This window comes from Coregonus clupeaformis, chromosome 28, assembly GCF_020615455.1.
Source record: "Coregonus clupeaformis isolate EN_2021a chromosome 28, ASM2061545v1, whole genome shotgun sequence".
In the NCBI taxonomy this organism is placed as follows: Eukaryota; Metazoa; Chordata; class Actinopteri; order Salmoniformes; family Salmonidae; genus Coregonus; species Coregonus clupeaformis.
This window is the reverse complement of record NC_059219.1, coordinates 21074434-21087701: the sequence shown is the minus strand read 5'-3', so window position 1 is coordinate 21087701 and position 13268 is coordinate 21074434. Positions and strand designations below refer to the sequence as shown.

Sequence of the window (13268 nt, the reverse complement as noted above, 5' to 3'; positions counted from 1 at the left end):
TTCTCTTCTCACCGTCAGTCTCTTCCCTGCAGTTTTGCTATGCTGCTCAGCATCCTGTCTGGTCTCTGCGTCTGTGGCCACTGCCAGCGTCTCATACCTGGGTTAGGAACACTTCAGTTTAGACACACACACACACACACTGTTCTCACTGGGAACACTTCAGTTTAGATACCACTGAGAACATTGTGTAACACTTCAGAAACACTTCAGCTGGACCCTCTGTCAGAAGCCCCACTGTCATAATAATGACATCACAGACATCCATCTGTGTTATGACAACTGAAGTGAACGCCACAAACCATTATCCAGATACACTAGTTAGCTAGCATCATGCTTTTACATTCTCAAACAATGGCTTTATTAATAGCAGTATCATGATACTGATCTGGAGTCAGTCTACAGTACTCTAGCAGTATGGCATTCATACAATCTGATTTCCAGTAAAAGGCTAGAACTGGCTATAGTAGCTACAGACATCTCACACACACACACACAGTCACCTGGCCCCTCGGGAGGGAGCGGGAGAAGGAAAAGCTGCTAAGAATCAGATAATTATATGAAGGGAAATCAGAAGCTGCTAAGCCCTGATGTTTGTGGAGCTGTAAACGACAGGAGACTATTTGCTCTGTCAGGGAGAAAGTCTCTTTCTCTTGCTCTCGCTCTCTGACAAAGTAATGGAGGGATGAAAATGTCCAAAGACAACAGCAAGCAGGGCCAAGGAGGAAGGTGGAGGAAGAGGAAACAGGACCTAGTTTGCCGTCACTGGTTGCAGAGGTATAGCAATAGAGTACACTCCTGACAAATGCACATCGAAGAAGTGTTGAAGTGCACTTTGGTTTGCATTCATACATTACTTCTTATCAGCTATAAGAAATCTGCAGGGCTCAATCCTAAATGGATGGGAGAGTTTGGCACCATCTAGCCAAGGCCTTTTAAGGCCAGAGTACTATGGTCAGGTCTGTTGGTGAATGCGCTAGTGTGAATGAGATCTAACACATAGAATCACAAAGTATGTGACTGTGTGTGTGTGTGTATGATAGAGTCCAAACCTTGAAGCATGTATTATTCACCAGCATGCACACACATATTCAGAGTTCCACAGCTCAGGCCAGCCCAGGGGAGCAGGGAAGGTGTGTGTGTTTACATGAGTAGAAATATGTGCATAATATGCATGCACGGTTGTGTGTACAAAATATATGATCATGTGTGCGCATGAACACACTACCAACACACACCACACATGAGGCTCACATTTAACCAGTGCAATCCACACAAACCCAGTCAACCTCTCCAGGTTAGACAGAAGAGTGTCGCCGTGTCTCAGACCGCCCAGAGAGAGACAGAGTGAGTGTGTGAAGCCGGGCATGGAGGCTAGATGAAGGACGGGATGTGTGTGTGTGTGTGTGTGTCACTCAGCAGCCAGCGTGGGACGTCTACAGCCAGAGGAAACAGCCCAGTCATTTATATGAAAGAGGATATCTACCCAATACTGCCCTGATACACACACACACAAATCAAACCCTCATTCATCAACCCTCAAGCGGAGAGAAAATCAACATTACTGGCTAAACAAACCAAGGGAGCGGAACAGTTCCACTAGCTGACTGATATTATGTAGTATGACACTCAGAGCAAGGCTATCTCTAACTAACATACAGGACTTTTCATGACCAAATGTAGCTCTCTTTGCATCTACAGTTTTCTTGACTTTTGATTGTAGATTTGATCAGAAGGTGGAATTCTAGCCCCAGAGACCAAGTCTAGACACAGCAAAGTGTTAACTGGGGCCATAGAGCGCTCCATCCTTGGCAGAATCATTTTTATTAGAATTCATATATACAGTCTGAGAATTGAGGAGAGGGAGGAGGGTGTCAGCGTTTCCGCATTGATATCTCGTCTGGGGAAGCTCTTGATATCGGAGAAATCTGGGATAACAAACAGCTGGAAGGCCGGGTTTCACACACCAAAACACACACACACACTTCCGCCTTTCCCCAATTTCCCTCCGGTTTTAGCAGGAGCGTCAAAAAGGAAAATCCCGGTGTGTGTTTGTAGAGGAAGGGAACTGTGATTATTGTGGCGGGCGATGAGTGGCCAAAGTAGAGGAAAATAAAGATATGGCTTACATGAGGAGCTGTGGAGATCAATGAGTGGAAATTTCATTAGGACGTGAAAATGTTAATTTAGCACCGGGGATAACCAGACTCAGCTGTGGCAATAATCTGCAGTATCCCCTATACACAATTTACACACACACACACACACACACACACACGCAAAGACAAGCACACACACGCAAAGACAAGCACACACAGAACACTCTCCCCTATTATTTAAAGATGGTGCAGTGGTTTGTGGTGCTAGGAGGACTAGAAAATGGCCTCCCGTCTGCTGCACCACAGATGTATTTAAAGATCTAGTGTGGAGTAGCAGGCAGGCAGACAGCCTTCAGAGGCGACGAGTACACTTCTTCACTCACACTCACTTTTTCATTCACTTACTTTCCCCTGAGGAGTGTGTGTGTGTGTGTGTGTTTTGCAGCGTGTGTGTGTTTTGCAGCGTGTGTGTGTGTGTGTGTGTTTTGCAGCGTGTGTGTGTGTGTTTTGCAGCGTGTGTATGTGTGTTTTGCAGCGTGTGTGTGTTTTGCAGCGCGTGTGTTTTTTGCAGTGCGTGTTTTGCAGCGTGTGTGTGTGTGTGTTTTGCAGCATGTGTGTGTGTGTGTGTTTTGCAGCGTGTGTGTGTGTTTTGCAGCATGTGTGTGTGTGTGTGTGTGTGTGTGTGTGTTTTGCAGCGTGTGTGTGTGTGTGTGTTTTGCAGCGTGTGTGTGTGTGTGTGTGTGTGTGTGTTTTGCAGCGTGTGTGTGTGTGTGTTTTGCAGCATGTGTGTGTGTGTGTGTGTTTTTTGCAGCATGTGTGTGTGTGTGTGTTTTTTGCAGCGTGTGTGTGTGTGTGTTTTGCAGTGTGTGTGTGTGTGTGTGTTTTGCGGCGTGTGTGTGTGTGTTTTGCGGCGTGTGTGTGTGTGTTTTGCGGCGTGTGTGTGTGTGTTTTGCGTTTTGCAGCGTGTGTGTGTGTGTTTTGCAGAGTGTGTGGGTGTGTTTTGCAGCATGTGTTTTGCAGCGAGTGTGTGTTTTGCAGCGTGTGTGTGTTTTGCAGCGTGTGTGTGTTTTGCAGCGTGTGTGTTTTGCAGCGTGTGTGTGTGTGTGTGTGTGTTTTGCAGCGTGTGTGTGTTTTGCAGCGTGTGTGTGTTTTGCAGCGTGTGTGTTTTGCAGCGTGTGTGTTTTGCAGCGTGTGTGTGTGTTTTGCAGCGTGTGTGTATGTGTGTTTTGCAACGTGTGTGTTTTGCAGTGTGTGTGTGTGTGTGTGTGTGTTTTGCAGCGTGTGTGTTTTGCAGTGTGTGTGTTTTGCAGCGTGTGTGTTTTGCAGCGTGTGTGTGTGTGTTTTGCAGCGTGTGTGTGTGTGTTTTGCAGAGTGTGTGGGTGTGTTTTGCAGCGTGTGTGTGTGTGTGTGTGTTTTGCAGCGTGTGTGTGTGTGTGTGTGTGTGTGTGTGTGTGTGTTTGCAGCATGTGTGTTTTGCAGTGTGTGTATGTTTTGCAGCCTGTGTGTGTTTTGCAGCGTGTGTGTGTGTTTTGCAGCGCGTGTGTTTTGCAGCGCGTGTTTTGCAGCGTGTGTGTGTGTGTGTGTTTTGCAGTGTGTGTGTGTGTGTGTTTTGCAGCGTGTGTGTGTGTGTGTGTTTGCAGCGTGTGTGTGTGTGTGTTTTGCAGCGTGTGTGTGTGTGTGTGTGTGTGTGTTTTGCAGCGTGTGTGTGTGTGTGTGTTTTGCAGCGTGTGTGTGTGTGTGTGTGTTTTGCAGCGTGTGTGTGTGTGTGTTTTGCAGTGTGTGTGTGTGTGTTTTGCAGTGTGTGTGTGTGTGTTTTGCAGTGTGTGTGTGTGTGTGTTTTGCAGCGTGTGTGTGTGTGTGTGTTTTTGCAGCGTGTGTGTGTGTGTGTGTGTGTGTGTGTGTGTGTGTTTGCACGTGTGTGTGTGTGTGTTTTGCAGCATGTGTGTGTGTGTGTGTTTTTTGCAGCATGTGTGTGTGTGTGTGTTTTTTGCAGCGTGTGTGTGTGTGTGTTTTGCAGTGTGTGTGTGTGTGTGTGTTTTGCAGTGTGTGTGTGTGTGTGTGTTTTCCGTTTTTTTTGCGGCGTGTGTGTGTGTTTTTGCGTTTTGCGCGTGTGTGTGTGTTTTTGCAAGTGTGTGGGTGTGTTTTTGCAGCTGTGTTTTGCAGCGTGTGTGTGTTTGCAGCGTGTGTGTGTTTTGCAGCGTGTGTGTGTTTTGCAGCGTGTGTGTGTTTTGCAGCGTGTGTGTGTTTTGCAGCGTGTGTGTGTGTGTGTTTTGCAGCGAGTGTGTGTTTGTCGGTGTTTTTGTGTGTTTTGCAGCGTGTGTGTGTTTTGCAGGTGTGTGTGTTTTTGCAGCGTGTGTGTGTTTTGCGTGTGTGTGTGTTTTGCACGTGTGTGTGTGTTTTGCAGCGTGTGTGTGTGTGTGTTTTGCAGCGTGTGTGTGTGTGTGTTTTGCAGCGTGTGTGTGTGTGTGTGTTTTTTGCAGCATGTGTGTGTGTGTGTGTTTTTTGCAGCGTGTGTGTGTGTGTGTTTTGCAGTGTGTGTGTGTGTGTGTGTGTTTTGCAGCGAGTGTGTGTTTGCAGCGAGTGTGTGTTTTATGTGAGTGTGTGTTTTGCAGCAGTGTGTTTTTTACAGCGTGTGTGTGTTTTGCAGCGTGTGTGTGTTTTGCAGCGTGTGTGTGTTTTGCAGCGTGTGTGTGTGTGTTTGCAGTGTGTGTGTGTGTGTGTTTTTTGCAGCGTGTGTGTGTGTGTGTGTTTTGCAGCGTGTGTGTGTGTGTGTTTTGCAGCGTGTGTGTGTGTGTGTTTTCAGCGTGTGTGTGTGTGTGTGTTTTGCAGCGTGTGTGTGTGTGTGTGTGTGTGTGTTTTTGCAGCGTGTGTGTGTGTGTGTTTTTGCAGCGTGTGTGTGTGTGTGTTTTTGCAGCGTGTGTGTGTGTGTTTTTGCAGCGTGTGTGTGTGTGTGTGTGTGCCGTGTGTGTTTTTGCAGCGTGTGTGTGTTTTGCAGCGTGTGTGTTTTGCAGCGTGTGTGTTTTGCAGCGTGTGTGTGTGTTTTGCAGCGTGTGTATGTGTGTTTTGCAACGTGTGTGTTTGCAGTGTGTGTGTGTGTGTGTGTTTTGCAGCGTGTGTTTTTGCAGTGTGTGTGTTTTGCAGCGTGTGTGTTTTGCAGCGTGTGTGTGTGTTTGCAGCGTGTGTGTGTGTGTTTTGCAGAGTGTGTGTGTGTGTTTTGCAGCGTGTGTGTGTGTGTGTTTTTGCAGCGTGTGTGTGTGTGTGTGTGTTTTGCAGCGTGTGTGTGTGTGTGTGTGTGTGTGTGTGTGTTTTGCAGCATGTGTGTTTTGCAGTGTGTGTATGTTTTGCAGCCTGTGTGTGTTTTGCAGCGTGTGTGTGTGTGTGTTTTGCAGCGTGTGTGTGTGTGTGTGTGTGTTTTGCAGCGTGTGTGTGTGTGTGTGTGTGTGTGTTTGCAGCGTGTGTGTGTGTGTGTGTGTGTGTTTTGCAGCGTGTGTGTGTGTGTGTGTGTTTTGCAGCGTGTGTGTGTGTGTGTGTGTGTGTTTTGCAGCATGTGTGTTTTGCAGTGTGTGTATGTTTTGCAGCCTGTGTGTGTTTTGCAGCGTGTGTGTGTGTTTTGCAGCGCGTGTGTTTTGCAGCGCGTGTTTTGCAGCGTGTGTGTGTGTGTGTGTTTTGCAGTGTGTGTGTGTGTGTGTGTTTTGCAGCGTGTGTGTGTGTGTGTGTTTTGCAGTGTGTGTGTGTGTGTGTTTTGCAGCGTGTGTGTGTGTGTGTGTGTTTTGCAGCGTGTGTGTGTGTGTGTGTGTTTTTGCGCGTGTGTGTGTGTGTGTTTTGCAGCGTGTGTGTGTGTGTGTTTTGCAGTGTGTGTGTGTGTGTTTTGCAGTGTGTGTGTGTGTGTGTTTTGCAGCGTGTGTGTGTGTTTTGCAGCGTGTGTGTGTGTGTGTGTGTGTGTTTTGCAGCGTGTGTGTGTGTGTGTTTTGCAGCATGTGTGTGTGTGTGTGTGTTTTTTGCAGCGTGTGTGTGTGTGTGTTTTGCAGTGTGTGTGTGTGTGTTTTGCAGTGTGTGTGTGTGTGTGTGTTTTGCGGCGTGTGTGTGTGTGTTTGCGGCGTGTGTGTGTGTGTTTGCGTTTTGCAGCGTGTGTGTGTGTGTTTTGCAGAGTGTGTGGGTGTGTTTTGCAGCATGTGTTTTGCAGCGAGTGTGTGTTTTGCAGCGTGTGTGTGTTTTGCAGCGAGTGTGTGTTTTGCAGCGTGTGTGTGTTTTGCAGCGTGTGTGTGTTTTGCAGCGTGTGTGTGTTTTGCAGCGTGTGTGTGTGTGTTTTGCAGCGAGTGTGTGTTTGCAGCGAGTGTGTGTTTTGCAGCGTGTGTGTGTTTTGCAGCGTGTGTGTGTTTTGCAGCGTGTGTGTGTGTTTTGCAGCGTGTGTGTGTGTTTGCAGCGTGTGTGTGTGTGTGTGTGTGTGTGTTTTGCAGCGTGTGTGTGTGTGTGTGTTTTGCAGCGTGTGTGTGTGTGTGTGTTTTTGCAGCGTGTGTGTGTTTGCAGCGTGTGTGTGTTTTGCAGCGTGTGTGTTTTGCAGCGTGTGTGTTTTGCAGCGTGTGTGTGTGTTTTGCAGCGTGTGTGTATGTGTGTTTTGCAACGTGTGTGTTTTGCAGTGTGTGTGTGTGTGTGTGTTTTGCAGCGTGTGTGTTTTGCAGTGTGTGTGTTTTGCAGCGTGTGTGTTTTGCAGCGTGTGTATGTGTTTTGCAGCGTGTGTGTGTGTGTTTTGCAGAGTGTGTGGGTGTGTTTTGCAGCGTGTGTGTGTGTGTGTTTTTGCAGCGTGTGTGTGTGTGTGTGTGTTTTGCAGCGTGTGTGTGTGTGTGTGTGTGTGTGTTTTGCAGCATGTGTGTTTTGCAGTGTGTGTATGTTTTGCAGCCTGTGTGTGTTTTGCAGCGTGTGTGTGTGTGTGTTTTGCAGCGTGTGTGTGTGTGTGTGTGTTTTGCAGCGTGTGTGTGTGTGTGTGTGTGTGTGTGTTTTGCAGCGTGTGTGTGTGTGTGTGTTTTGCAGCGTGTGTGTGTGTGTGTTTTGCAGCGTGTGTGTGTGTGTGTTTTGCAGTGTGTGTGTGTGTGTGTTTTGCAGTGTGTGTGTGTGTGTGTTTTTGCAGCGTGTGTGTGTGTGTGTTTTGCAGCGTGTGTGTGTGTGTGTGTGTGTGTGTGTTTGCAGCGTGTGTGTGTGTGTGTTTCAGCTGTGTGTGTGTGTGTGTGTTTTTGCAGCATGTGTGTGTGTGTGTGTTTTGCAGTGTGTGTGTGTGTGTGTGTGTTTTGCAGTGTGTGTGTGTGTGTGTGTTTTGCGGCGTGTGTGTGTGTGTTTTGCGGCGTGTGTGTGTGTGTTTTGCGTTTTGCAGCGTGTGTGTGTGTGTTTTGCAGAGTGTGTGGGTGTGTTTTGCAGCATGTGTTTTGCAGCGAGTGTGTGTTTTGCAGCGTGTGTGTGTTTTGCAGCGAGTGTGTGTTTTGCAGCGTGTGTGTGTTTTGCAGCGTGTGTGTGTTTTGCAGCGTGTGTGTGTTTTGCAGCGTGTGTGTGTTTTGCAGCGTGTGTGTGTGTGTTTTGCAGCGAGTGTGTGTTTTGCAGCAGTGTGTGTTTTTTGTGCAGTGTGTGTTTGCAGCGAGTGTGTGTTTTACAGCGTGTGTGTGTTTTGCAGCGTGTGTGTGTTTTGCAGCGTGTGTGTGTTTTGCAGCGTGTGTGTGTTTTGCAGCGTGTGTGTGTGTTTTGCAGCGTGTGTGTGTGTGTGTTTTGCAGCGTGTGTGTGTGTGTGTTTGCAGCGTGTGTGTGTTTTGCAGCGTGTGTGTGTTTTTGCAGCGTGTGTGTTTTTGCAGCGTGTGTGTTTTGCAGCGTGTGTGGTGTGTTTTTGCAGCGTGTGTGGGTGTGTTTTGCAGCGTGTGTGGGTGTGTGTGTGTGTTTTGCAGCGTGTGTGGGTGTGTGTGTGTTTTGCAGCGTGTGTGTGTGTGTGTTTTGCAACGTGTGTGTTTTGCAGCGTGTGTGTGTGTGTTTTGCAACGTGTGTGTTTTGCAGTGTGTGTGTGTGTGTGTGTGTGTGTTTTGCAGCGTGTGTGTTTTGCAGCGTTTGTGTGTGTGTGTTTTGCAACGTGTGTGTTTTGCAGTGTGTGTGTGTGTGTGTGTTTTGCAGCGTGTGTGTTTTGCAGCGTGTGTGTTTTGCAGCGTGTGTGTGTGTGTTTTGCAGCGTGTGTGGGTGTGTTTTGCAGCGTGTGTGGGTGTGTGTGTGTTTTGCAGCGTGTGTGGGTGTGTGTGTGTTTTGCAGCGTGTGTGGGTGTGTGTGTGTTTTGCAGCGTGTGTGTGTGTGTGTGTGTGTGTTTTGCAGCGTGTGTGTGTGTGTGTGTGTGTGTTTTGCAGCGTGTGTGTGTGTGTGTGTGTGTTTGCAGCGTGTGTGTTTTGCAGTGTGTGTGTGTGTGTTTTGCAGCGTGTGTGTGTGTTTTGCAGCGTGTGTGTGTGTTTTGCAGCATGTGTGTGTATGTGTGTTTTGCAGCGTGTGTGTTTTGCAGCGAGTGTGTGTTTTGCAGCGTGTGTGTGTTTTGCAGCGTGTGTGTTTTGCTGCGTGTGTGTTTTGCAGCGTGTGTGTGTGTGTGTTTTGCAGCGTGTGTGGGTGTGTTTTGCAGCGTGTGTGTGTGTGTGTGTTTTGCAGCGTGTGTGTGTGTGTTTTGCAGCGTGTGTGTGTGTTGCAGCGTGTGTGTTTTGCAGTGTGTGTGTGTGTGTGTTTTGCAGCGTGTGTGTGTGTTTTGCAGTGTGTGTGTGTGTGTGTTTTGCAGCGTGTGTGTGTGTTTTGCAGCGTGTGTGTGTGTTTTGCAGCGTGTGTGTGTGTGTTTTGCAGCGTGTGTGTGTGTGTTTTGCAGCGTGTGTGTGTTTTGCAGTGTGTGTGTGTGTGTGTTTTGCAGTGTGTGTGTGTGTGTGTTTGCAGTTTGTGTGTGTGTGTTTTGCAGCGTGTGTGTGTGTTTTGCAGCGTGTGTGTGTTTTGCAGCGTGTGTGCGTTTTGCAGCGTGTGTGCGTTTTGCAGCGTGTGTGTGTGTTTTGCAGCGTGTGTGTGTGTGTTGCAGCGTGTGTGTGTGTGTGTGTGTTTTGCAGCGTGTGTGTGTGTGTTTTGCAGCGTGTGTGTGTGTGTTTTGCAGCGTGTGTGTGTGTGTTTTGCAGCGTGTGTGTGTGTGTTTTTGCAGCGTGTGTGTGTGTGTTTTGCAGCGTGTGTGTGTGTGTTTGCAGCGTGTGTGTGTGTGTTTTGCAGCGTGTGTGTGTGTGTTTTGCAGCGTGTGTGTGTTTTGCAGTGTGTGTGTTTTGCAGCGTGTGTGTGTGTGTGTTTTGCAGCATGTGTGTGTTTTGCAGCATATGTGTGTTTTGCAGTGTGTGTGTGTGTTTTGCAGCGTGTGTGTGTGTGTTTTGCAGCGTGTGTGTGTGTGTTTTGCAGCGTGTGTGTGTGTGTTTTGCAGCATATGTGTGTTTTGCAGTGTGTGTGTGTTTTGCAGCGTGTGTGTGTTTTGCAGCGTGTGTGTGTGTGTTTTGCAGCGTGTGTGTGTACCTGTAGCTCTCCACCTGTCGTACTGAGGACACAGTGAGGAAGGTGTCAGTGCGGGAGCAGTAACACAGAGGGCCAGGCAGGAGGAAGCCAGGGAGGAAACGGCCAAATGAGTAACTCTCCTGCTCAAAGAACATCAGCATGCCGTCCATGGACTGGATACACAGAGAGTGGTGGTCTGAAGGGAAAGAACAAAAGACAAACGTTACAGGAGTGTTGAATAAACATTAATTCAACACACATGGTTAGGACATTAACACATGACAACCTGGTGGAATCATACTGGCATCACGGAATCACAGAAAAGTACACACAATGACAGAACATAGACCTGAATGCTGCCTGACTAAATGACTTGTATAATGTTATACGTTCTGTGGAAAAATGTATGTAGCCTACAGTTCTGCTTGACATGTTGTGCTGTAGTGGTGGGTTAGCTGCTCTGTTATGTTGTGTTGTGTTGTAGTGGTGGGTTAGCTGCTCTGTTATGTTGGGTTGTGTTGTAGTGGTGGGTTAGCTGCTCTGCTATGTTGGGTTGTGTTGTAGTGGTGGGTTAGCTGCTCTGCTATGTTGTGTTGTGTTGTAGTGGTGGGTTAGCTGCTCTGTTATGTTGGGTTGTGTTGTAGTGGTGGGTTAGCTGCTCTGCTATGTTGTGTTGTGTTGTAGTGGTGGGTTAGCTGCTCTGCTATGTTGTGTTGTAGTGGTGGGTTAGCTGCTCTGCTATTTTGTGTTGTAGTGGTGGGTTAGCTGCTCTGCTATGTTTATGTTGTAGTGGTGGGTTAGCTGCTCTGCTATGTTGTGTTGTAGTGGTGGGTTAGCTGCTCTGCTCATTTGTCTCCCGCTGAATCTGATATGTCCATTAACACCTCTTGGACTGAGCAGGTCTGTTCACAGCAGCCTTACACAGCTTTAGGTCTGCGTTCCCTGAGTGTGTGTGTGTGGAGTGCTTGGAATGGCCCACTGAGTTTTATGGCAGAGAAAATCTGAGAAGGCTGAGTAACACACACACACAATGAGCCATAAAACAGAGTGGCTGTGAGACCAGAGAACTATAATTAGGCCTCTACGTGCTATTAAAAATCACACTCACATCAACGAGGGGTCAGGGAGTACCACCTACAGAGCAGATACACACATACACATTAATAAACACGTGTGGGTGTGTGCGTCACCAGCTATTCTGGTCATCCCCATTTGGTGAGCTGGGCTCAGGTTGGGAGGTCAGTAAAACACTGAAGGACAAGGCCTCTCACACAATTACCCCCCCTATGTGTATGTGTGTGTGTGTGTGTGTGCGCATGTATGGTGTGTGTGCATGTGTCTTCTCTCACGCTTGTGTGTGGGTCTACGCCCATACTAAAGATATAAAAAAACTGCTCTTCTAGCTCTGTAAACCATTAGTACAGCACTTCTAACCTTAGCAGAGACATATAGAGGAAACCACCCCATTCTAATAGCATTAATAGAACATGCTGTTATACAGGTTTTGCCCCAAGGACAAAGCACAGAGGCTGGCAGGACAGAGCAGAGCAGTTCAGTGGTTCTTTGGGCCTTGGTTCTGGGTGGTGTTGGGCTGGGGTGTGGGCCAGGTGTTGCTTAGAATGGCCTACGCTGTGTGTGTGTGTGGCCCGATTCGGACCCAAACCCAGCCCAGCCCAGCCCAGCCATTAGGGCTGTATTAGTACAACACTGCTATTACAGCGCCTACAGTCATTCTACGGTCGGGAACTATTATGGGTGCTCACATTTGGATGTGTACACACACTCATGCACACAGAAAACACACACACACAGACAAACAGATACACACACTCATTTCAGATGAATACACTCTCTCAGATGACAAGCGTGTACGGTGGTGTGTAGGAGCTGATTCCACAGGCTGTGCTGCTCCCCGGTGGCGATGTGTGGTAGTGTAACCCTGGAGCAGGATTAGAGTTGAGATCCTCTTAGCCTCTTATTTATAGGAACCTCATTGTAATCCACTCTCTCTCTACACTGACAGGAGAGGGACAGAGAGACACGACTATACTGAGAGTGTGTGTGTGAGAGAGTGAGTGACTCAAGAGTAAGAAAGAGAAGGAGGAGAAACGCAACGACTCCCTTCCTAAACATCTCCAAGTCTCCTCACACACACGTGCATGCACACAAACCAGACCAGCGTTTAACTGAAGCCCTTTTAGACATGGGAAGACCAATAATAAAACAAGGGCTATATTGTTGAGGTGTGTGTGTGTGTGTGTTCAGGGGAGCACGTGTTTGGATACATGTGCTCTCCCATTAATGAATTGCCTGTCGTCTCTTGTCTGGGGCTTGGGTCCAGATTTCAGGAGTGTGTTCGCGGCAGGCTAAAAGAGAGCTTCTGTAGTTGACCTGACACAACCTTTAAAGGACACACACAACCTAACTTACTACACATACAAATACACCCAAACATCCACACGTGTGCACATGCATACACACACCCATGCACACACTGATCCAGTCACTGCCATCCAAATAAACCTGCACCAGAACACCAAGGGTTCCCCTCCACACAGAATGAGTCATTTTCTACACTTATAGCTCTGTGGTCATTAGAAATGAAAGGGCAGTGAATTAACCCAAAAAATGGAAAGAGTGTGTGTGTGACTAAACTGTGTGTGACTAAACTGTCAATGCATATCTGTTACATGTGAAGTGTTTGAGCTGGTCATGGGGGCGCTGTGACGTGTTACCTGTGACCCCTCCGAAGGTTCCATAGGTCATGTTGCAGGCGGTCCTCTGGAGGTTGTGCTCATAGACCCGCTTGAGCTGATACTGAACCCCATGCTCCACATTACCAGCAGTACCTACGGTAGAGACAGTAGAGAGAGAGAGAGAGAGAGAGAGAGAGAGAGACCCTCCATATTAATATTTATTGTCACATATCATTACTATGTCCTATGGTTAAATCTGCAGAGCGAGAACTAGAAGAACGGGAGCAAACTGCCATAGTATCAAATCAAATCTTATTTGTCACATTCTTTCGTAAACAACAGGTGTAGACGAACAGTGAAATGCTTACTTACGGGCCCTTCCCAACAATGCAGAGAGAAAAATATAGAACAAATAATAACCCGAGGAATAAATACACAATGAGTAACAATAACTTGGCTATATACACGGAGTACCAGTACCGAGTCGATGTGCAGGGGTACGAGTTAATTGAGGTAGATATGTACATATAGGTAGGGGTAGGCAACAGGATAGATAATCAACCGTAGCAGCAGCGTATGTGATGAGTCAAAAACTGTTAGTGCAAAGAGGGTCATGCAGATAGTTAACCAAATAGCTACCCGGACTATTTAGTAGTCTTATGGCTTGGGGGGTAGAAGCGGTTCAGGGACCTGTTGGTTCCAGACTTGGTGCATCGGTACCGCTTGCAGTGCGGTAGGTATCAGAGAGAACAAACAGTCTGTGACTTGGGTGGCTGGAGGTCCTGGATGGCAAGGTGCTTGGCCCCAGTGATGTACTGGGCCGTACGCACTACCCTCTGTAGTGCCTTGCGGTCGGATGCCAAGCAGTTGCCATACCAAGCAGTGATGCAGCCAGTCAAGATGCTCTCAATGGTGTAGCTATAGAACTTTTTGAGGATCTGAGGGCCTATGCCAAATC

The 13268-nt window shown here is 47.8% G+C and overlaps 1 protein-coding gene across 5 annotated transcripts in view; it reads right to left on the bottom strand.

The window, feature by feature from the left end:
• bbs9 (Bardet-Biedl syndrome 9) overlaps positions 1 to 13268 on the bottom strand; it is a gene marked incomplete at its 3' end in the record, with an annotated part of 46251 nt that overhangs the window by 27197 nt on the left and 5786 nt on the right. For all 5 annotated transcript variants that reach the window (XM_045208724.1, XM_045208726.1, XM_045208727.1 and 2 more), the window contains 3 exon segments: positions 13 to 97; positions 9636 to 9810; positions 12350 to 12463. In XM_045208724.1, coding sequence (XP_045064659.1) covers positions 13 to 97; positions 9636 to 9810; positions 12350 to 12463 — 374 coding nt within the window.